Raw genomic sequence first — 24024 nt, 5'->3', positions numbered from 1 at the left:
TCTAAATCTAGGTATTGAATCCGCCCCGCCCCGCACAACCCGCAACCCTCACTCAGCATCACCCCGCACTTCACGGATTCTCTATTTTTTGTGCGATTCGCGGGTGCGATTTTAGGGACCTGCAGGGGTACAGGGCGGGGGCAAAAAGGGCAAAAATTCATCCCGCCTTGTGCACACCCCTATCTAATGGTGATTTTTACTGCTATGTCACGGAGTGAGCATTTGATACTTGAGTGTGTAACACTCCAATCACCATTAGATGTGATTATATTTTCATTTGTTATTTTATCTAATAATAATTTTTACTGTAACGTCAAAGGGTGAACACTTAAAAGTATATGTAACACAATTTAAAAAAGTAGTGATACTTTGAAGGCATGGACAGAGCGGATATGGCTTGCTTTTTAGTGGTGTTTTGGTGGCCAAGAAGTTCCATACACCTAATTGCCTATTAGCTGCCCCTTTTTGCTTCATTATCCATTGTTTCATATCTGACAAGATGAAGTTATTTACGAGTAATATATCTGAAAATGATGAAGGGTTTATGATCAATAAATATGTTCCAAAAGTTGTGCCTTTTTATGTGAATAAAGCGTCGGAAGAGAAGAGGATTCGTTTTTCTCTTTATATTTTTCTTCTCTGTTATTTATTATTATTTTTTTCAGCCACGTGTCTATATCAGAATGAATAGGTTGATTGCTCAATAGTGCACTTTTTTAGAGCGAAACTTAGGAGAGAGAAGCTCTCATTTTTTAGAGAGAGAGAGTCTTTTTCAGGGGTTGATTTTCGCCGGGGAGCCTCTCCCGGTGGTGGTGCCTCCTAGTCCTTCTAGGGCTATGCAGTGTTTTTTGCTCCTCTATGGTGTATACCAGTAGATGTAGATTTCTCACAGCCATTAGGACTGTGGAGTTTTTGTTTCCCCCCTATTGATCCGATGGTGACTGTCCTTTTTTCGAGTCTTTATAGGGCTTTGGAGCTTTTGTGTTGGTTTTTTCTTCTTCTCGTTCTCTAACAAGAGGTTCATTTTGAGATGTTCAATGGGGAGTCGTTGTTATCGTTCATGTCACCAGTGGAGTGTTTTGGCCGAACTTCATCTTTTCCTCTATTTTTTGATGCCAGATCTGTGTTTTTCCATCGACTTTTGAGAGACACGCGCCACTTAGATGGGTCCACTGTCGTCTTCTGGTCCTGCCGTCGTTTGCATCGGCCGTGTGGGTTATCGATGACTGGCGCGTGATGGTCACGCTCCGTCTTTTTTCACCATGCAAAGGTGGTGCCCAGAGACAGGGAGACCGATCTGTTGTTTGGTAGCTCCGGGGACGGCGCTTGTCATACACGTGCCTAACTCTGGCGAATGGCGATGACAGTGCCCCTACTACCGACTTGGGTTAACTTTTCTGGTAGATGTGTTTGTGTATTTGTACATTCCTGTCTCTGTTCACAGTTTACCTTTGTAATGGGCTGCAAATTACTTGGGCATTTTAGGTGGCTTGTAAGCTAGACCAGACCCTCTCATTTTAGTTGGGTTGTACTTCAGTGTAAAGAGAAGACTCAATTGTTTGTTCATGTAATTTTAGTTTGTTGCTTAAGTAACTATTTTAAGCTAGATTTGTTCCTAACTTAGTGGTTAGGGATTTTGTATCTCTACTCACTACCTTGGGCCTACGGGCGTGTATTTGTAGCTTTCGGGCTGTTGTATTTGCTTTTGGGCTTGTTATCGATGGAAGTTCTGGTTCTTTTTTTTTTTTTAAAAAAAAAAAATAAAAAGAAAAAAAAGAAAAAAGGGTTGATTGTTCAATAGAAGCCCCCAACAGGCTGTTATTTGAGATTTTGGGGGACATGTAGTGGCGGCTTGTAGTACTACTCAAAGCAGCATTGCTGATCCTATAGTGACGAAAGTTTGGGCTGGTATGGTTGTTGCAAATCTGTGTAAGGATGTGGGTGTTTTTGATATAATTCTCCAAGGCGATTTTCAGCAAGTTGTGAATGAGATTAATGAGGGTTCCTCAAATGCAAGCAGATATGGTCATTTTGTGAACGGCATAAGAAATATTTTGAAGTTTTTTTTGAGCGTCTCGAGTGGTTAATGTGAAGCAGGATGCTAATTCAGTTGTACGTCGAATTGCTAAAGAAGCGGTCACTCAATTCATAAATACTGTTTGGATGAAAGAAAATTTTCCAATCATTTATGATATTGTAACTAGCGAGGAAACTCTTAGTCCCAAGTAAAATTAAAATAATAAAACAAAGAAAAAGGAAAAAAGAAAAAGAATAAGAAAGAAAAGACAAAATAAAAATGAAAACAAAAAAATGTAAAGTGGGAGGCCAAGACGACATACAAGACGCAGAAATGAGACTTGTACAAAACCTTAACCCGCTTGAACCCACGATAGAAAGAAACAAAACAAGCTGCTCTCTCTCTCTCTCCCTCAAAACCCACGTCTCAGAATCTCCGAATTTTTCATTTTCCTTTTTTTTTTTTTCTTTTTTTTTTTTCTCGAGAAAATTTCCATATGGGTATTCGTAAATATCCTCCAATTTAAATGGGCTCGCGTTAAAAACTCATCTACATGGAGAGGTTTAGTCTGTGATAGACTCTGTTCTGGTTCTTATTGCTTTCAGATATGAATCTGAAAATTGGCTCTTCGTTTTCTTGCTTGGTTGCTTCTGTTTCTACTCCTTTCCAGTCTAGGAGAAGTTCCCGGGTAATGATTTTAGTCATGTTTGGCTACTCTGAAAATTTGTACTCTTATTTTTTTCCAAGAAAATGAATGGTCTTGTTATGGGTACCTGTTAGTAGGGTTTAGGGTTTTTCAATAGCTGAAAGGTTTTACTTTGGTTGGTGAATTTGATTCTTAGTGTTTCCTTTCTGCGTATTGATTTTAGAAATGTTAGAAAAGAAAGTATCTTTTGAGGTTGCTTTGGTCAAGTAACATTTGCCATTTGGCCTGCTGGGTATATTTTACATGTAAGAGAGAATGAATTGTTACTATGACTCTGTTGTAATGCGTAATCTGTTTTCTTGATTTCTGTTCAAAACTGTACCGAACCTTATACCAATTACTGGGGAATTCTTACAAGTCCCGCCCCCCCCTCTCTCTTTCACAAGTCATTTTGGGTGGCTACTGGGAAAATGGTGATAATTTGATATGATTTTAGCATTCAAACTTACATTTAAAAGAGAGGATTGTGTTGCTGACCCAATATTTGACAAAGATTCTGTCAGGAGCCATCTCTCTTTTGTTAATTCTATAGCCCAACATTGTTTGTATTACATTAAACATGGATTGATAGTTTGAAAGTTTATTAAATCGATTTTTTCCATTACATGTCACTAGTTTAAGGTAATGTAGGGTTAACAGTGCCATACTAGAAATTGTGTTGCGTCCCGCTCAGTGGTATTGCTAGTTAGAAAAGTTTTCTTCTTTATTGAGTAATATTTGTTGTTTGACTTGCTTTTTGATTCTAATATAGTCTATGAATGTCAGAGTGCCTCCTGTACACATTGATCTTCTATATAACTTCTTCATTTTGATGTTCAGTTGAGCTTATCGCGAGGATTTCATGAAATTCAAAAACATGATTTTCAGCTGCTAAAATATGCTAAAGGTAACTTCCATATTTGTTAGATAATTCTCTAAGTTCTACAATTTTCATTATGCTGCAAACTAGGTAGCACAAATCCTTATTTATCCCTGAAGTTCTGAGAGCAACTCTAATACAAATTACAGTAACACGGGAGTTCATGGACTCCATTTGACTATAGCTGCCGGACCTTTTTTCACCTGTCTAGTATAAATTAAGTCACTGGTTCAGTATAATTGCCCAAGTTTTTTTTTTTTTTTTTAATTGATTCTGTGAAATGTGCCACAGTAGTAATAATTCTGCTCTAAAACTGTATTGTAGTCAAGTCATGCCAGTGCATAGCTGGAAAGCTGAACTCTATTAGAAGGTTCCCGAAGAGTCAAAATGTTCTCTGTGCTATTTCTGAAGAACAGACAGAATACGATGAGATCGAACTAGATACATCAGAGCAAGAAAATCATCGTCCTAATGCTGAAGATGTCTCTCCTGCAAGCAGCTCATATATCCATTTTGTGGGAACTGGTGGAAAACCAGGTTTAATCTCATTTTATAATTCTCCATATAAAAGAGAGGACGAACTCCCTATATCCAACCCACAAAAGAGTCAGAACAGCCTACTGTGGTTTATTGGTCCGGCTGTCCTTGTAGCCTCTTTCATTTTCCCCTCACTTTATTTGCGCAGAATACTCTCCACTGTATTTGAGGACTCTTTGTTGACAGGTGAGCCCACATTCTTATGTTGGTCTTGAGATTTCCCTTTTTTATTTATTTATTTATTTTTTATTTTTGATGTGAATCTCACTTTTGTCAACAAGCTTTAAATCAATAATCAAGTAAAGCAATATGTATGGACATGAAAAGTTTCTGTTTTTTCTCTTATTTTTTTTTTTGGGTGAAGCCCCAACCGCTTGGGGGGCGGTGGTCATTTTGCTTCTTCGTTTTCTTCCAGAAATGTGTGTAGATCTTGCTAGGTATCTTTTATTAATTGATTTCAGGCAAGGTACACTTTAGGGGTTTGGATGACCTGTATCTTCAGTTATATTCCACTGTGCAATAGACGGTGAAAGTTGATGCTACTCGCTTCGAAATGGGGGACACATGATACTTGGCAATTATTGGTGAAGGAAGTGATACCAGCCAAAGATTATTCAAATTGTTTAGGACTAGGTGACTAGGTGTATGTGATGGTCCTATGGTGGCTAAATGTCTTAAGGTGCTGTTTGAGAAAACTAATTAAAGAGATGATTCAACATAGACGGAAAACTTCAGACATACTGAAAGTTGGTAATGGTCCACTAGATTTTCTAGAAGGAAAGAGCAATAATCAACAAGGTAATGTAGGTAGTGTGAATGGTTGTAAAAGTTCTAAAGGTAATGTAGGATGTGGTTTAAAATGGATTGGATTGGCAGTCGCCTAACTTTTGGGACTTAAATGCTAGAGAATTAGCCATTTGTAAGTTCTTTTTTTGTTCTCTGAAAACAGGTTTTGAAACTTGTCTTCTAAAAGAATAATGCTACTCTTCACACTCATTTATTACATTCGTGTCGCACCTGCTGACATGACGTGTTTTAAGTGGCTCACAATGTCAACTACTTAAAAAAAACAAAAGTATAAGCCACTTTAAACACGTCATGTCAGCCGGTGTGACGTGGGTGTAAAGTGTAGCATTACTCCTGAAACACAACCAAATAGGTCCAAATCGTTTCATTCTCATTAACTTTCCCTATGATCTCCATCTGCAGATTTCCTCATATTGTTCTTTACAGAAGGTCTTTTCTACAGTGGAGTTGCTGTATTTCTTCTTTTAATAGACCGCATAAGGAGGCCTATTGAGCCTGATTCTGCTACAGGCACTCACAGAACCCTGGCTCCTCATATAGGACAGCGAATCTCTTCTGTAGCTTCCCTGGTGCTTAGTTTAATAATTCCTATGGTGACAATGGGCTTGGTCTGGCCTTGGACTGGTCCTGCAGCGTCTGCTACTCTCGCTCCATACCTGGTTGGTATTATTGTCCAATTTGCATTTGAGCAGTATGCAAGATATAAGAAGTCACCTTCATGGTCTGTTATTCCAATTATCTTTCAGGTACGACAATCATGTCTCATTGCTGACCGAATTTTGTTTAGCATCTTTCCTTGGGTATTTAGGATGGAGAAAAAATAAATTTTGATCCACTCTGGGATGTTCCAGTTATGCTTTTTTTTTTTTTTTTTTTTTTTTCTTAATAAATATTCTAATCTACTTTCAAGTAGGCAATCATGCCTCTGTAAAGTATTGACCAAATGGCTTTCAAACCTTTTTTTCCTTTTTGGTTTAAAATACTCTTCATTAAACATTTGAAAGCCCATAAAGTAAAGGGGTTCTTTATGCCTAACAGGTTTATAGATTGCACCAGCTGAATAGAGCAGCACAACTGGTGACAGCCCTGTCATTTACAGTTAGAGGAGCTGAGATGACCTCACACAACTTGGCAATAAATAGCTCTCTAAGTACTCTTCTTAATGTCCTTCAATTCCTTGGGGTGATCTGCATTTGGTCTCTCTCAAGCTTTCTCATGAGGTTCTTCCCTTCTACTGCCATGACTGTGCAGTGAGACATGAGTTTCAGGAAACAATGGGTAAAACAATCATCTCACCTAATAGAGAACAATGCTTCAGGTGGTCTTCAATAAATCTGGTGGAGTCCGACTCTTTTGTGGTTTAGTTATACTCCGCTGGGAACTCAAAATTAAAAGGGTATTGAAGCATTTGACATGTCTAAAGGAAATTAAAAGGTAGTTGATATTTTTAATGAAATTATAATTGCAGCCGAGAGTTGAACTGGCAAAAATTTATGTGCTCTATTTCTCTATGGTCACTGAATTCCACTGTTGCTTGTATATAAATCATTTTCGCTAAAGATTGGCCATTTTCCCTACAAATGTGCGTTTTTGAAAGCTATCTAGAATGGTTAAAACATTGGTAAGAACTAAGAACATTTATGCTCTTTCTGCCATCCATTTGTCACAAATTTTTGTCCAGCAGAGTATTTTGTTTGAACTTTGGTGCTTTTAGACTCTGTTATTGTAGTTGTACTACATTTATGTTCAGTGGGTGCTTTCCATTTTCCTCTCAAAGCATCTGATTCCGCACTAAACATTTTGCAAATGAATGAAGAATCACCATAATCTCTTTTGAATTCAATTTCTGGGCTCTAAACAAACAACAAATTTGGGAGAATTCATATTTTCTGTTGCTAAGAGCTTTGAAGTCCCTTTTTGGGAGAGATGAAAATTCAACTGTTCGGCAATGGACCAGAAAATGACACTTGTGAAAGATAACGGTGCACGCTGAGTGTTACAGCATTGTGGCAACGACATGGAGACGCCAAAACTGACTGGTGAATGCAATTCCTACAGCAACAGAAAAAAAGAAAGTTGCATTTTGCGTGAAGCAATGGAGTTGATGATTCTTTAGTGCAAAGGCAAGAAGTGGGGGTTTCTATTTTGGCAAGGTGGTATAAAAAAGTAGGATGTTGATTAGCAATATTGATAATGGATAAGCACTATGATATGTAAGCATGGTGATATAATTAACAACCACGATGCATGTGAGGTTTTCTTAATGCAAATGTGAGCGAGACATCTCATGAGCTTTCAGAGTTTGTATTTGTGATGTTTTGGACAAATTACTGTCCTACAAGTGCATTCATTATATTTCGTTTTGGAAGGTGATTCTCTCGTTGTAATCTTTGTTCTCGATCAATCGAATCTCACTACTGATGGGAGGATTTCTCCCAACATTGGATGCATTCTTATCTCTCGTAGCTCCGCCTGTCCATCCTCATCCAGAGTGGTAAAGATCTTCTTAGCTCTTGTTTGTTGGTTCTTTGTTTATTTCTTACCTTAAAAGAAAAAAAAAAAAAAAAATTGTCCTAGAAGAGAAGGAAAACAAAAAAAAATAAAAATAAAAATAAAAAAGTGAAAAGTACACATAATCCCCTCAAACTACCATCGCATTATCAATGTTCCGCAAACTACTAATTGTGACAATCTCCCTCTATAAATTATCGAAAAATGTCAATATCCCCCCTTAATAACAAAAATACCTTTAATAAAATAATTATCATTTTTTTTAAAAAAAAAAAAAAAAGAAAACAAAAAAAAACATAAAGTTATACAAAAATAAAAACAAAAAAATTAATAATAAAATAAAAAATAAAAACGGGTTTTTATTTTTCTTTTTTATTTTTTTTTTAAAAAATTCAGTTTTTTTTTTGTTTGTTTTGTTTTGTTTCTTTTTTCTTTTTTCTTTTTCGTTCTTTTTTTTATTTGTTTTTTCTTTAATTTTTTTTTTTCAAATTTATAAAGACATTTTTGTCTTATTGAAAGAAATTTATGGTCATTTTTGTCTTTTTGTTGGTCTTAGGGGGACGTTGACATGTTTTGGTAGTTTGAGGGGGACATTGAAACAATTGGTATTTTGGGGAGAGATTGACAATTGAGTGATAGTTCGAGGGGGATTAGGATCTTCTACAATTTCAAAAAAAAATTAGATTTTCAAATTATGTGAATTCCAGCTGGTTTTTACATCAAATGACGTAAAAAATACTACATATTAAAAATATGACATATTATTGAGGCAACAAAAACAAAATCATTCCAAAATGTTTTTCTTCATTTTTGAAGAGATGCTTATTTTTTACTAAACTGAAAGACAGTTATTTTGCTCAAAGCTTTTATACGACATAAAATATAAGAACATAATAAAAGTATACTCAATTCTTATTGTTAACATGTCATATTTTTAATATATAGCATTTTTTCATGTCGCTCGATGCATGAAACGCCTTAAATTCACATAATTTGAAAATCTACAATTTTAAAGAAATTGTAAGAGATCTAGATCTCCTGCACTTGGGGTGTTCACATTGCAAACAATTCAAACAATCTATAGAGAAGGAGCTGTAAGACCTACTTGCCCCCCATTTGCCCCGGGCAGCCCCTACCTACCCAGAACACTATAAAATTGTTTGGATGGTTAGTAACTCGGACAATTAAGTACACAATTGGATAGCTCAGTCACAAATATTGGTACTAAAGTCTCTCTCTCTCTCTCTCTCTCTCTCTCTCTCTCTCTCTCTCTCTCTCTCTCTCTCTCTCTCTCTCTCTCTCTCTCTCTCTCTCTCTCTCATCTTGAATTTTGATGCTATGCATAATGCATGTATATGAATTTGGGCTAAGGGACTCTCTAGCTGGAGATAAGGAAGGAAATGGGTGCATCTTTTTGACCTTTTATCATAAAAATGCATTGCACTTTCACTAAAATTTCATTACCCCGCGTGGGAAGAAAAAAGGGAGTGGGGGACTGCCGACTCCCAACTGCCAACTCATGCCAACTGCGGCTTTAGCCTTTACTACTCCACTCCTCCCTCCTACCGCAACTACTCCCATATATTGCATTTGACATTCCCCTTCTCATGTCACTAAATAGACATGATTAATGATTTTAAACTTAATTTAATTCCCTTCTTATTCTCTCCTAGTTGGCGCCACCTCTTACCACCCCTTGTGGCTCGGTTTGGGTGGTCAATCACACGGGACGGAACCGAGTTGAGTTTTCTTATTCGATAGGGCCAAAGCATGAATGAGCGGCAAAGCCTAATTATTTTGATAGGTACTAAGTCTAATTTTTATATATATATTGACATCACATCAATAAATATTTTTTAAATACTGACGAGACATTAAAGCATGAGTTAGTCGAGCGCAAAACGCATATATGTCTTTTCATTTTCCTTTTTCTAAGTATCCAAACACTCCACAAATTTGAGATTTATCATAATTACTTGTTTAGACGAAGATGAAACAAGTACGTATATGTGGTTGTCTAAGGATGGCTGGCGAAGCTTTATTAGTTCTTTTATCCGACATTTTCTCTCTAGTGGTCAAAGGCTCATTAATATATAGGCACTAACAAATAATATTCCAAAAAGAGTACAAAAACAAATTGATTTTGTTTGGAATTTCTTCTTCTTCTTCTTTTGCTCTCTTTTGTTTTGTTTGTTTATTTTATTTTATTTTATTTTTAAAAAAATTAGCAAAAAACATAAAATATAAAACACTTACATAGCAATTAAAACTGTTTTTACTTTTAAAAAAAAAAATCAGGCAAAAAGAAAAAAAATTAACAAATGAAGCCAATTAATAAAGACATCTCAGCCACATCTAATATAAACAAAATAATGATGCATGTGTCTCCTCCCCAATAACTCTTTCTCTATTCCCTTTCAAAAAAAAAAAACTCTTTCTTTATTCAATTAGAAATAAATCAATAAATAAATAAATGATTTGTCTAGCATATATATCAAAAGGCAGATCAACATTCTCTCTCTCTCTCAATATATATGCAGATAACATAATCAACGAATATTGGTTGGGATTTGGCACTAAATAATTCTAAGACTGTCTGACTAGACTAGTCCCTTTCCAACAAAATTCAAAATATATAGCATATATATATATATAGTACGTACCTTCACTTGGGTAGTGATATTAGCATTATACCATATATATATATATAGACAAATGATTCCCCTTTTTTCTTTTAAGGAGAAAAAAGAAAAAGAAAACAGAATTATTATTGCCTTCTTATTATGCATGATCAATGTCTGGCTTCAATCATGTACCTTCTCTTTTGGCTGCATTTCTTTGAATTATTATTGCCCTTTGACTCTTAATTAGTTATTTAATTTTTTTTAACTTAACCATCTCCTCAATTCCTTTTAAATTTCAGAGTAGGTAATGTTTTAGTATAAAACTCAGGATGGAAAAGCTCCCATGGAATGATCTATTTGTCTTATGGAGTTTGTATATATGACATTACGTTTTATAAGATGATTTAACATGTCTTCTTTGCTGTAGTAGAATTTTATATATAATAATAAAATAGAAGAAGAAAAGCAAAAACAAAGAGAGAGAGAAAACAAAAAATATAAAAGAATTATGGGGTGGTTCCTACTTTCTACGGAGTATTAATGCTTTACATCGATCACCGCCCATCCCGCAAAGTGTATGTGGCATGGTTCTCCATAGCATTTGGTGCATGAAATTTTTTTTTTTTTGGTTGGAAGGATCACGCCATATAAACTTTGAGGTGATGGGGTGGTGTATAACATTACTAGGTTCCTACGTCCACCACATTTAATTGCCCTAAGAGCTACATCTTGCTCTTATTAACTTGATTAATGTTTACAATACAAACATTCATATTTATAGGAAAACTGTAGAGGTGATAGAATATAAGTATGGTAATAGATTTGATTACAGTAATATGGAAAACATATATATTCTAACATCTATGATCAAAAGAAGAGGAGTCTTTCTTGATATACATCCTTTTCTGCCTAGCTTGCAGGCTTGCAGCAGATGTAGGCAGAATATGAAGATAGAATGTCAAATGGTTATTTAACAAATCGAATTTGATGGCATGGGAGAAAAGTAGAACGTGGACATATCCTGAACATGTGGATTTGCACACATGAAGATGTTTCTAAAGTACAACATATTGCATATGGATAGTAAACAGTAAGCACTTGGGTAACATATGGTCCAGGTGGTAAATACTTTGTTTCCTTGCGGGGATGTTGATGGGACAAACCTTGTTGGGCTATCATCCATAGTGGCTGCCTCTGCTTAAATCCTGAGAAACTACGCAAAGGTGAAAGAAATATAAAGCAAGAAGTGAAAGCTAAGAGGACACAATTCTACATCATAGAAAATCCAACTGAGGTGAGCTTCTTTGTCCTCTTTTGTTTGGGTTGTTTTCTAGGAGGAATCCTTTCATTAAAGTTAAGCTATCTCTATCTCTCTCTCTCTTTCTGCCCCCTACATTTAATTAGCTAGGCTTATTGGGGCAATGCTGCATTCTTTGTATGTGTTATACCAAACCTCACATGCTCTTGTATCCATCTGTATTGAACACATGCAATTGATCATGCAGCTGGTAACTACTGGAAAAGTGATGACTGTAGTTGTTTAGCTCTTCTGTTTTCTTCTTGTATTTTACTTGGAATTAGGTGGTTTAGGTTAAGAAAGAGGAGATTAATATTTGAACAGTCTAGCTATCATCAGATTGAAGGGGAGTTAAAAAAAAGAAGAAGCATAAATCAGGTTCATTGATTGTATGGTCATTTATCTTTTTATTTAATGGTTTAAAAACTGCCACTGGCTGGCCCATTAAGCTGCTAGATCAAGAAATTGTTCAGCCAAGCTGACAGTATAGGGTGCCCAATTATTATCCTTACTGCTCCTGTGGAGCATCCTAATATTTCAATAACATAATGGGTTTATACCTATTTAGTTGACATTCCATGAAGTTCAATTGACCAGATCTCTTACAAGTCAAACAAACTTGATTTTAGGGGATAATTCTAGGAGACTCTAAAACAAAATTCTATCTGTAGCTAGCATAATAGGGAATCTTTCTTTTTCTTTTTCTTTTTTTTCTTTTTTTGTTTGTTTTTGAGGAGGTACAGGAAATCTATTATTTATATGGTTGATATCCAACCTAAACTTCACAGCAAGAGTAGAGCCTAGAGAAAAATACCACTTCTTGAATTCCCTTCAGCAAGTGGGTCTCGATCTCTCTCAACTTTTTGTTCTTTCAGCAAGCCCATGAAATTATCTTATCTCCATGCACTTGCCCATCTCACAAGCTAGCTACTAAACATGCTACACGATGGGCCATTATTGCCTCTTGAGAGAGAGAGAGAGAAAAAAAAATATACCTTTTACCAAAATTGAGGTAAAAGGCTGATTACTTTATGCATATCACCTTTCTTTACAAACTGATTAGGTAGGCCTACCTCAATAAAACTATATAAACTCCTTGCTTCTGTCATCCTAGCAGTTTAAAGCTGTGTAATCTCCAGTTCAAATTCTCCCCTTACAAATTTCTATTTCATCCCTTTATATATACTTTTTGTTCCAACAATTCTGTCTAGCGCGCAAGACTGAATCTTTCGAATCAGGTATCTGATACTTGAACATCTTGGCCATCCATTCTCATATGGGCAGCATTCAAATGTATCAGTTGGTGCTGTTTTTGTCAGTACTTGGCGCTTTTCTTGCTGTTAGTACTCTTGGAGATAATTCAGCAGCTGCTTATTGGCTTCTGAGAGTCAAATCAGAGCTAATCGATCCTGCAGGAGTTCTTGAGAACTGGTCTCCCAGCTCTCACATATGTAGCTGGAATGGACTGACATGTTCAGATGATCAGACCAGAATTCTGGGCTTGAATCTATCTGGTTCAGGACTATCAGGCTCACTCTCTCGTGAGTTTGGGCAATTCACTTCACTTGAAACACTTGATTTGTCCTCAAATTCACTCACTGGACCGATACCTCCAGAGCTCGGGCGGCTTCAAAATCTAAGGATGCTGCTCCTCTATACAAATTATCTCTCTGGTAAGCTTCCTGCAGAGCTAGGTCTACTGAAGAAGTTGCAAGTTCTTAGAGTAGGAGATAACATGTTAACAGGTGAAATTACACCAACCATTGGTAACTTGACAGAGTTGAGAGTTTTGGGTCTTGCTTATTGCCAATTTAATGGAAGCATTCCAATTGAGACTGGTAATTTGAAGCATCTGATATCTCTTGATTTGCAGAAGAACAGTCTCAATGGCCTTATACCGGAAGAGATGCATGGCTGTGAAGAACTCGAAAACTTCTCAGCATCAAACAACCAGCTCCAAGGAGATATCCCTTCATCGATTGGAATGCTTAAATCACTGCAAATTCTTAACCTGGCTAATAACAGCCTTTCTGGGTCAATTCCTATTGCATTAAGTCGTCTCTCCAATCTGAAGTACTTGAATTTGCTCGGGAATGAATTGAGTGGCGAAATTCCTTCAGAGCTTAACCAGTTGGTTCAGCTTGAGAAGCTTGACTTATCGAGAAACAACCTCTCAGGAACCATAAGCCTTCTCAATACCCAGTTAAAGAATCTTGAAGCCCTTGTTCTGTCTAACAATGCTTTGACAGGTAGCGTTCCAAGCAACTTCTGCCTAAGAAATTCGAATCTTCAACAACTTCTTCTGGCTCGAAATAAGCTCTCAGACAAATTCCCTTTGGAGCTTCTGAACTGTTCCTCACTCCAACAATTAGACCTTTCTGACAACAGGTTTGAAGGAGAGCTACCATCCCTCCTAGACAAACTAGAGAACCTGACAGATCTCATTCTCAATAATAACAGCTTTTCCGGCACCCTACCTCCTGAAATAGGAAACCTGAGCAAACTGGAAAATCTTTTTCTGTTTGACAACATGATTACAGGTGAAATTCCGGTGGAGATTGAGAAGTTACAGGCGTTGAGTGTCATTTACCTCTATGATAATCAGATGTCAGGACAGATACCTAGAGAGTTAACAAACTGCACGAGCTTAACAGAAATTGATTTCTTTGGAAACCATTTTACAGGGTCCATTCCTGCCACAGTTGGGAAGCTTAAGAATCTTCTTCTGCTGCAGCTGAGGCAGAATTACCTGTCAGGTCCCATACCGCCAAGCTTGGGTTACTGCAAAAGGCTTCAGTTATTGGCCTTGGCTGATAACAAACTCTCTGGATCATTGCCACCCACATTCAGATTCCTTTCAGAACTCAGCACTATCACGCTTTACAACAATTCCTTCCAAGGCCCTCTTCCCACTTCTCTGTTCCTTCTGAAAAACCTTAAAATCATAAATTTTTCCCACAACAGGTTCAGTGGAACTATCTTTCCTCTCTCTGGTTCAAATGCTCTGACTGCATTAGACTTGACAAACAACAGCTTCTCAGGTCCCATTCCTTCCATGTCAAGAAATCTTGGCCGCTTCCGTCTTGCACACAATCATCTTTCTGGCAACATCAATTCCATATTTGGCCAGCTGACAGAGCTCAAATTTCTTGATCTATCTTTCAACAATCTTTCAGGAGGACTGCAGCCATCTCAACTCTCAAGCTGTACAAAACTCGAACACCTTTTACTTAATAATAACAAGTTCAAAGGCACAATGCCTCCATGGTTAGGGAGCTTTCAAGAACTTGGTGAGTTAGACCTTTCATCAAATAATTTCTATGGCACAGTGCCTGCGGAGCTTGGAAACTGTTCAAAATTGCTCAAGCTTTCTCTACATAGCAACACACTCTCAGGGGAGATCCCACCAGAAATTGGAAATCTAACTTCTCTCAATGTCCTTACACTGCAAAGAAACAACCTTTCTGGCTCCATTCCTTCGACAATCCAACAGTGTAAGAAGCTCTATGAACTGAGGCTCTCAGAAAACTTCTTCACAGGCTCAATACCATCTGAGCTAGGCTGGCTTACTGAGTTACAAGTGATCTTGGATTTGAGTAAAAATCTCCTCTCCGGAGAAATTCCATCATCTCTTGGAAACCTTCTCAAGTTAGAAAGACTGAATCTCTCTTGTAATCAACTCCAAGGAGAAGTACCTCCATCACTTGAAAAACTAACCAGCCTCCACATGCTAAACTTGTCAAATAATCATCTCCAGGGCCAACTTCCTCCAACCTTTTCAGGATTCCCACTCAGCTCTTTCTTGGGTAATGCAAAGCTATGCGGCCCACCATTAGCAACATGCTCGGAATCAGTGGGGCAGGTAAAAAAGCAGCTTTCCGAAACTGAAGTAGTGGGTATTATAGTGGCCATTGTTTTCACTTCTACAGTGATATGCTTGTTGATGCTCTGTATCATGTGGAGAATATGGTGCCACTGGAGAGAAGTTTCAATTTCCAGTTCAGATGGTGGTGGAATCGAACAAAAGAGAGAGGATGGGAAACGGGTCTATGGAGATAAGAAGATCAGGAGGAATGGTGAGTACTGGAAAGTTAACTCCATGGCATTAGTTTCTTCACAAGATAATAAGCCAAATTCTACAATATTAGCACGCATATTCCATCTCAGAATGGATTCAGAAGCCATAGAAACTACCTTGTTCTAAAGTTTCGTTGTTATTTTATTTTCTCTCCCCTTTTGTTTTTTATGCATTATCTTTACTCCTGTGATTTCTTACTTGCTATAACACTCCATGCTAGCGCTAGCTGCAATCTTACTACCCTAACTTTTGAGTGTATATACAGAAGATATGATCTGTTCAAGAAAAGATCCGTTTTGGGTCTTATATATATTTCTCGATCGTGTGTTTGTTCGAAATCCATTTCATCGTTTTCATGGTTGCCAAAGATTATCTAGCTTTCCTCTTCGGCAACCCTCCGCATAGATCGAGCCATGCCAATAAACCGATCGAGTGAAAAGTTTGATATATGTATATATATCTATATATTGGGTCTAGCTGGATCGAAAACAGGTATAAGTATTGTTGGGAATGAATCCCATCGTGGGTCTCACTCTTTCGCATCTACGTGGGAGATCGATAATTCAGTTGTTAGAGGAAAGACAGATCAAATTCGTCGATCTCCTTATATATGAAACACTTCGTTCATATAACAATTAATTAATACGACATATACCGAGAATCACACTCGAATACAAAGACTATACAGACAATAACTGTAGAATTCTCTTTAACGAGGGAGACAAATCCCAAGAGATGAGAGACTGTGATATGATAATAATATTCTACATCTCTATAGTTACGTAGCAAATCATATTTGTACACAATTTTTTTTTTTTTTGTACATACAGTTATATTTGGTGTGAGATTCAGGCATATAAAACTCATTCCATATAGAATACAAAGACTATACGTAGACTTATACAAGAGCTCAAGTACGTACTACCAAAAGAATCCTAAAAAATGGACAAAGGGGGAAAAATTCTTCGAAAAAACCCTAATTCATTGCTATATTTTTACTCCCAGCAAACATATTAATTCAAGTATCTCTTCTAAATTGACGTGTTCTTTGTCGACGATATCATCCGTGCTTGTTTTCCTTTCCATTGTAGGTTCTATAGGCTTCATGACGACCCATTAATATTCCAATATTGATGAGAGCTCTTGATTGCATGCATGCCAAGCCTCTTGACAGGGCTTGATCGATATATTTTGGGGCCTAAGGCGATAATTTTAAATGAGACCTTTTTCTGTGAGCCCTACTTTCAGTGATTGTTATTTTTGTAGAATTATGACTTGTATTTCAACAAGTCTTTTTCTGTGGGCCCTACTCTCTTTATTGGTTTTCTTGTAGTCCACGTCCTTTTGGTTGAGTCTCCGGGCCTTATTCCATTAGGAAAAAACAATTTCATCTTATAATTAGGCTTTTTTTTTTTTTTTTCAAACAAACTTATATTTGAAACCTTATTCCACTAGAAAAAGCTGTTTCAAATTATGATTAGCCTTTTTTTTTTCTTCTTCTTCTTCTTCTTCATGAACAAAACATGTCTTTGAGGCCTTAGGCGACCGGCTAACTCACCTTAGCCAGCCCTGCCTCTTGAGCGGCCGGCGGCAAGAAGGGGAGGATGAACTAACCATGCATCATGCACGGCCGCGCGTCCATGCTAAAAGAGGAGAGCCTGGCGCTTTTCTACACGTAGCAGCTAGCTAGCTAGCCAGCATATATGCATGGAAAAATTCCTTAATTCCAACCTCCACGTCAAATTTAAATTTCCTAACTAAGAATAAAAATTCCTTCTAACCTCCACGCCGATTGCCTAATTAATTATTAAAATAAACAAATAATAGCCTATTTAGTTAGGATTTTTCATGATTTAGGGTTTATATCTACCGTTCATAGATTGGTAAAAGAAGGGAAAAGATGTTTTTAAAATGGACCATGACCATGAATTTTTGGACCGCATCAGAAACTTTCATGGCAAATTAAAGACCTCTTGATGTTGGATGACTCTTTTGAGTACTGTTTCAATAACCCTTTATGAGGTCCTCATACTATTTCCAAGAACTAATTGATTTATTACAAATTAATTACATCGAGAACAAACATTAAACCAACTTCGAAATTTTCTGTCCAAAGATCCAATTTTATTAAGTATTAAGCATTAATGGCTTAATTAGTCATGTTTTAAGCTTGCTAGGCCAAGTTTGCTAAGTGCAGTTGTAACGACTCAGAGAAAAGCGCTAGTCAGATTTGTGCTATCACCCCAAAAGGATTAGTCGATTTGAAGCTTTCCCTAGAGTCACTTATAAAGCTCAGTTTCACTTATTAACCAGGCAATGTTAAACTTAACACTCATTTATTATATCTCTTATAAACCACTCACTCTATGTGAGTTATTTATCTCTTTCCAATATAAGACTGAGGTGTTGTAGCAGCATACTAGTTTAGGCCCATTTAATAAGTTATGAGCCTTAGATGGTGAACCTAGTTTGAAGGCCGGAGATCATATTAATGTGCTATTTCTAACTAGGGGTGTGCACGGAGCGGGGCGGGGCGGATTTCCGCACTTTTTGCCCCCGCCTCGCACCCTTGCGGGTTGAGGATTTTCCACCCGCAAACTGCACAAAAATGGGGAAATCCGTGTGGTGCGGGGTGATGCGGGGCGGGGGGTCCGGGTTGAGCAGGGCGGGGTGGGTTTTCGTGTGAAATCCTTTGAGTATCTCAGATTCTCAGCAACCAAACATCAATACACATATGTAGAAATCAAAAATAAAAACTGAAAAAGAAGTTACTAACACTAAGGTTTGAAAACAAGGGTTTCGATCTTGGACTGTAGCTAGTCCAGTTCGATCTTCAACTCAGACGACAACCACTCGGCGGCCCACGCCTATCAAGCTCTGAGCTCTCCATGGTCGCCGACTCACCGTTCCGCAAACCCTAGAAGGCTAGAAGAACCAGAAAAAGACGAAGAAGAAGTGGAGGAGTGAATGAGTGCGAGAAAGACGGAGAGGAGTTTGTACGCTGTAGAGAGATTAGAGATGGAAGAAGAAGAAGATTCTAGATTAGGGGCAAAGTGTTGCGTTTTTACGTTTTTAGGCTAAACGCACCGTATGAGTGATTTATCAAACAAAACGCACCATTTGGAGAGTGACTAACAGCTGTAAAACACTTGAAAAAAAATTTCGTCTTCATCCTCCGCGTGGCTTCTAGCTTCTTCCAGCCTTCCCCCATTTACTATTTTACCCTTCAGGCCTTCATTTAACGATTTGTCTCTTTCTTTTCCTTTTTTCTGCGTTGTCTTCATCGCAACCCTAATTTCAGCCGCCGTCTCACATATCCCAGCATCCGTCTCAATGTATCTCAACCGCTGTCCTCCTCCAGTCCTACTCAAATCCAAAGAATCCAAGGCTTGCAGTCCTAACGAAGATGAAGAAATGGTGACTTGTTACATTTGAAGTGAGGCGTGTGTCGCGTGACTTGTGAGGGACAGCCAAGGTCGCCAGACATGGGGGTTAGGGTTTTCTATTTTTAGGTGTTTTTGGTTGGTGCGGGGCGGGGTGGGGATCCGGTGTTGAAAAAATCATAAACCCGCACCTCGCCCCGCCCCCCACGGTTTGGCCAAAATCCAAACCGTGCTCGCGAATATCAAGCTAAAAACCGGTAAGGGCGGGGCGGGGCGGTGCGGTTCGTGCGGGGCTATGCGGTTTTGCACGGTTTTGCCCACACCTATTTCTAACCCCCCGTAGAAATATTTTTAGAAAGAAAAACTCAGTCATTTTCTCAGTAAAATTTCAACTCAAACCCTACTTCAATTACATTGTTTTAAAAATGATTTACATCACATTCATCAAAAGACTCATCAGAATCCAAATATTTAGGAATAAGAATACGTTCCAACAACGACACTCCAATCTCAAGAATTGAGAGATTTTATTTGATAAATTACTCTAATACTCCTTTATAGAATGAGGGTCAGATCGAGGTAAAATGGGTTATAATCTTTCTAGCCAAAACGATTGCTTACACAATCATTATTTTCTCCCTAATAAATAGTTGACTTAGGCATCAGAATTATACCTCAGCGATACATGCCTGACAAGCTCTTGTGATCTTTATCTCTTTGGCAGGTGTTCTTCTCATTGGCTCGAGTATTCGATCTTCAAAATTAGAAACTGCACTAACATAGCTGAACCTTATTATTTAGATATTAGCAATCCCAACCAACTTTTTTGAATCAGTATTGAGGTAAGTAGTAATTCCAACCTCTATATCTATATGAAATATGTTCTATATTAAAAATGTTTCAATGTTATATTTGTATTGTTTCATTTATTACGTACTCATTGTTAAATGCTTTCATATGTTTGAAAATGTTGTAAGGTGTAAAAATTATTTTTACAAAATAAGTTTGTCTTGGTACATATGCTCAACTATGAAAGGAGGTTTCTAAATTAAATAACTTTCTATTTTATGAAAATTTTCAAACAAGGATAGTTTTTATACGAAGGAAGGATACTTTTTTTATTTATTTATTTTTTATTTATTTCCTTTTTTTTTGAATAAAAAGGAAGGATGCTCTTATACGCATGCTAAGTATTATGTGATTAACTATCTTGTGCATTTGGTTTGGGTCTATTGTCGAGGAATTCACCTATTTTTTATTTATATGATCATCCACTTCTCTTTTCTTTTGAATCAGTAGTGGAAATGATCTTTTCTTATAACTCTTTTTCTTATTTAATTAGAAAAAATTAAAAATAAAAATAAAAGTATTATGTGGTTAATAAAAGTTCAAAAAAGTAAAAAATGGATATGTGTGAAGCTAGATACCTGAAACATATTTTAAGAAACTATTTTGCCTAAAAGAAAGAGCTAAAGCATGGTATGGAAACTAGCAGAGTCTATCACACTAAAGTTATGGTTATGTCAATCATCATTATTATTATTGTTATTATTATTATTATTATTTTTTTTTTTAAAGCTCGAGGAGCCTTTGAATTTACAGGAGATTTATTTATCATTGGGCCTATGAGTTTATATCCAGGTAAAGAGTCGAACCGGTGTCCAGCTGTGGGCCCATCGTGATTTTAAAGCCACAGTCCTTTCGGCCCATTCATTCCATGGCTACTTGACCCCAACTCTTTTTTTTTTTTTTTTTTAATAAGCAAGTCTACGAACCATCCACCTCATCATCTTGTAGGCCCCTCACCAATTTTATTTTTTTTTTTCTAAGCTCACAAACCAGATTTCATTGAAAAAATTTCGGTGGAGCTGTGTTTACGTATGGTGATCCAATTAAATATGAATTTATAATTAATGAGAAATTCAATCATATGAATAAGCAATTAATGCTGTCAACAAATTGTTAAAAAGAGATAAAAGAAATTTAAGTCTAGCATTTTTCTTAAAGATAAAATATAAATAATAATAATAATAATAATCATAAAAAATGGTACAAATATATAGAATTATTTTAAAATATATTCAAAGATTCTATAAATTATGAAAAATTATTACACATACAAAAGTAATGAGTAATTAATAATGAACAAATCAATCAAGTGGTCATTCAAAATGCCAAGGGCCACCGCCATCGCCGCTTGTACGTGACTACGTGCCATGACTTTTGCATTTTCTAAGAAGTAAGAACCCATTTCGTTGGGTGCATGCTTTGGGAAATGCCAAATGCCTCTTTTGTATTTTTTTATATTATTATTTTTTTAAAAAAAAAAAAAAAAAATAGATCTGAATATATATAATTTTTTTTTTTTTTTGAAAATGTATATATAAGTTTGTTAATTCAACCACCTCAAAAGGCAATTATTAGCAAAGATAGCAAGGAAAATATATTATAATCTTAATATATAATAGAGAAATGTTTGATTTTCATCTCTATATAAAAAATGGGCATATTCAGTATTAAATATGCAAGATTTATATGTATCAACTCGCTGTAATAAAAAATAATAATAATAATAATAAATAATAATAATAATAATAATAATAATAATAAGGGAAGGTTTTCATGAATTTGGTATGAAAAATGTAAGCTGGAGAGTTATCTAAAGAGGTTTGTGTGGAGAAGGATCGCATAGACCTCTTATAGAAACAGCAGAAGCACACAAATAAATGGTACTTCATATTTCAGTTAATCTGTGCAAAATATGGCCGCTCTGCCCACCAAATGTCACAGACGGATGGAAGTTTTTTGCACGTAAAACATATATATATGAACATAAAAAAAATCGATTCAGATGCAGAAATAACAAACTTAAGCTTATATATATATATATATATATATGAAATGATCGAACATGTCAACCTTTGGGTGATGAGTGGTTGAACATGATCTAAAAGACAAGTTTCAGAGGAAGAAAAAGAACCAAAAGAAAACCATGAACTTAACAGAAATAAATACAGAAGAAGAAGAAGAAGAAGAAGGAGAAGGAGAAGGAGAAGAAGAAGAAGTGGTTGGGTGGAGAAGGAGGCATTTGGTAAGGGTTTTATAAAGGCTCAAAGCTCTTCTAGGGAAAACCTTTGGTGCTAGGGTTTCGGGCAGCGGGCAAGGTGGAGTCTACAAGGAAGTAATGAAGGATGGAGTTTGGGCAGTGTTAGGTGGGCTGCCCATCTGGATATTAAATTAAATAATTAATGCAAGTTGTCCAACCCGAGCTTATCTTTTAATTTGTATTAATTCATCGAGATCTGCAGTTTCCATTTCATGCTTCCAACGTTTATTACACATGATGTGTGCTCACCATGCACACCGTTCCGACCGCCACCTGGCAAAAGAAATATATAAATTAATTATTTAATTTATATTTTAATATGTTATAACTGTTATAATCTTTTTTTTTTTTTCTTTAACTACATATAGAAATTGAAAAAGAAAAAAATTAATGAAAATTTTAAGAAAAGAAAGAATTGAAAGTGGAAATATATAAAAGAGTTTGTATATCATATCCAACTGTTATAGCGTTGTATACGAGTAATTTTAGAAGTCTTTTATGTGTTATTTTTATGTATCTCTAAAAATGAGGTGACTTTTAAAATTAATATTTGATTAAAATTTAATAATTATCAATTACAAGTCTGATGGTGATTTTACAAGTCACCTCATTTTTGGAGTGACACAAGAGGGACTTCTAGCATTACTCGTTATATATATGATATTGATACAAACAAATATAATATGAAGAAAATCATCTAGATTTTAACATTCCTTTCAAACTCATGGCATAAGTTTAAGTTTGAAAGAAAAATTAATTGGAATTTTGTGTGTGGGGCGAGGGGGATGAGTAATGCTATAAATCATCCCATTATTCTTAAAATTAATTATGCCAACCCAGTGTGTTTATGGATCAAATCATAATTAAATACACATAAGATAAATAATTTAATTTTAAGGTTTTATATTGAATGGCATTGTTAAGTACTTTATGGAATAATTATTAACATTAGTATTATGTGGGCATGGGATTGAATCCCCATAATATATAGTCAAATTCAGTTTTTCTCTAATTTTAATTAGTTGCATTCTTTAGAAAGAAAATTTTAAAACTAAAACCCTAGCTTAGTTAACCCTAGCCGCCTTCAATATTAGGTGGCTCGCGCCCATATATGGCATTTCCACTAAAATTTAATACAAATTTTGTTCTTTTCATTTTACACTATCAGATAATCAAGGGTCAAGATTTTAGTGGAAAATTGTTATAACCCTTGGATTGGCCACCTAACCATCATTTAATATTGGAGACAATTAATCAGTGTCACAAGAAGAAATATTATTTAGTAGTAAACTGTTATATGACTCACATACAACCGGGGGATGTGACAGCGGAATTTAGTTCTCTTGATCAAATCTGTTGGAACAAGTGGCTCATATTCTCTTGAGCATAGAAAGTAATACGAGAGTGTTAGTATAGTGGCCATAATCTATTGGGTATTTTAAAGTTTTTCATATATGTCCGTACAATAGGATTTTGTTATAAATATATTATGTTGTAACTTTAAATCATTATTGAAATAGCCATACTCCTGTAGATGTTGGCACATTGCCGAACCATGTAAAATTGTGTCTTGATTTTCTCTTACTCTCTTTCTTTTCGATTCATATTATTCACCATTGTTTACTGCCACGCTATCTCCGACCAACAGTCTACTAAATAGCATTACTTGTATAAAAAATGTTAGTGGAATATCCAAATATTACAAGATATCTTAGATGTCAAATAGATTGACATGATTTTTACTGGATCCCTTCGAAATCGATCACTTGTATTTTTTAAATCGCAACCCTTGGTTTTGTAGCCAACAATGGATATATAACTTGATCAGATGAAGCAACAATTAATGCCAACCTTGGCCAGCCTTCTAAAGACTTGATCTGGCTCCACAAAATCAAAGGCTATCCATGGTTAATTAGTCTCCTCCAAATGCAATCTTGCATGATGGCAGCCCAAGCCAAACAAATCCACAAAGAATACTAATTGAGTGCAGCATCTTCCAAATTAAGCATCTTAATTAAAGTTCGAAATCTGAACTCCTCTACCTATTGATTCTGTGAAGATAAATTTTAAGGTTAAAGACATATTTGGTACATGTGGTT

The 24024-nt window shown here is 36.1% G+C and overlaps 2 protein-coding genes across 2 annotated transcripts; both read left to right on the top strand.

Annotated features, from left to right (window-relative positions):
• The first annotated feature begins 2335 nt into the window (after positions 1-2335).
• On the top strand, positions 2336-6507 carry LOC133876503 (uncharacterized). Its single transcript, XM_062314792.1, has 5 exons — positions 2336-2705; positions 3543-3609; positions 3907-4305; positions 5329-5672; positions 5965-6507. Exons 1-5 carry the CDS (start codon positions 2625-2627, stop codon positions 6178-6180), a joined length of 1107 nt encoding a protein of 368 aa, XP_062170776.1. The 5' UTR covers positions 2336-2624; the 3' UTR covers positions 6181-6507.
• Positions 6508-12497: 5990 nt separating this feature from the next.
• LOC133874495 (LRR receptor-like serine/threonine-protein kinase GSO1) lies at positions 12498-15668 on the top strand. The gene has a single exon (XM_062312329.1). The coding sequence runs from the start codon at positions 12635-12637 to the stop codon at positions 15560-15562; it is 2928 nt and encodes a 975-aa protein (XP_062168313.1). The 5' UTR covers positions 12498-12634; the 3' UTR covers positions 15563-15668.
• Positions 15669-24024: the final 8356 nt, after the last annotated feature.

Source organism: Alnus glutinosa, chromosome 8 (assembly GCF_958979055.1).
Source record: "Alnus glutinosa chromosome 8, dhAlnGlut1.1, whole genome shotgun sequence".
Taxonomy (NCBI): domain Eukaryota; kingdom Viridiplantae; phylum Streptophyta; class Magnoliopsida; order Fagales; family Betulaceae; genus Alnus; species Alnus glutinosa.
The sequence above is the reverse complement of the archived record's forward strand: the minus strand, read 5'-3'. Positions and strand labels throughout refer to the sequence as shown.

Excerpts from the sequence above, each read along its gene's own strand:
- LOC133876503 (XM_062314792.1), top strand. The coding sequence starts at position 2,625 with ATGAATCTGAAAATTGGCTCTTCGTTTTCTTGCTTGGTTGCTTCTGTT. Across the intron at positions 4,306-5,328 it reads TGAGGACTCTTTGTTGACAG|ATTTCCTCATATTGTTCTTT; the intron begins GTGAGCCCACAT and ends CTCCATCTGCAG. Across the intron at positions 5,673-5,964 it reads TTATTCCAATTATCTTTCAG|GTTTATAGATTGCACCAGCT; the intron begins GTACGACAATCA and ends TATGCCTAACAG.
- LOC133874495 (XM_062312329.1), top strand. The coding sequence starts at position 12,635 with ATGGGCAGCATTCAAATGTATCAGTTGGTGCTGTTTTTGTCAGTACTT.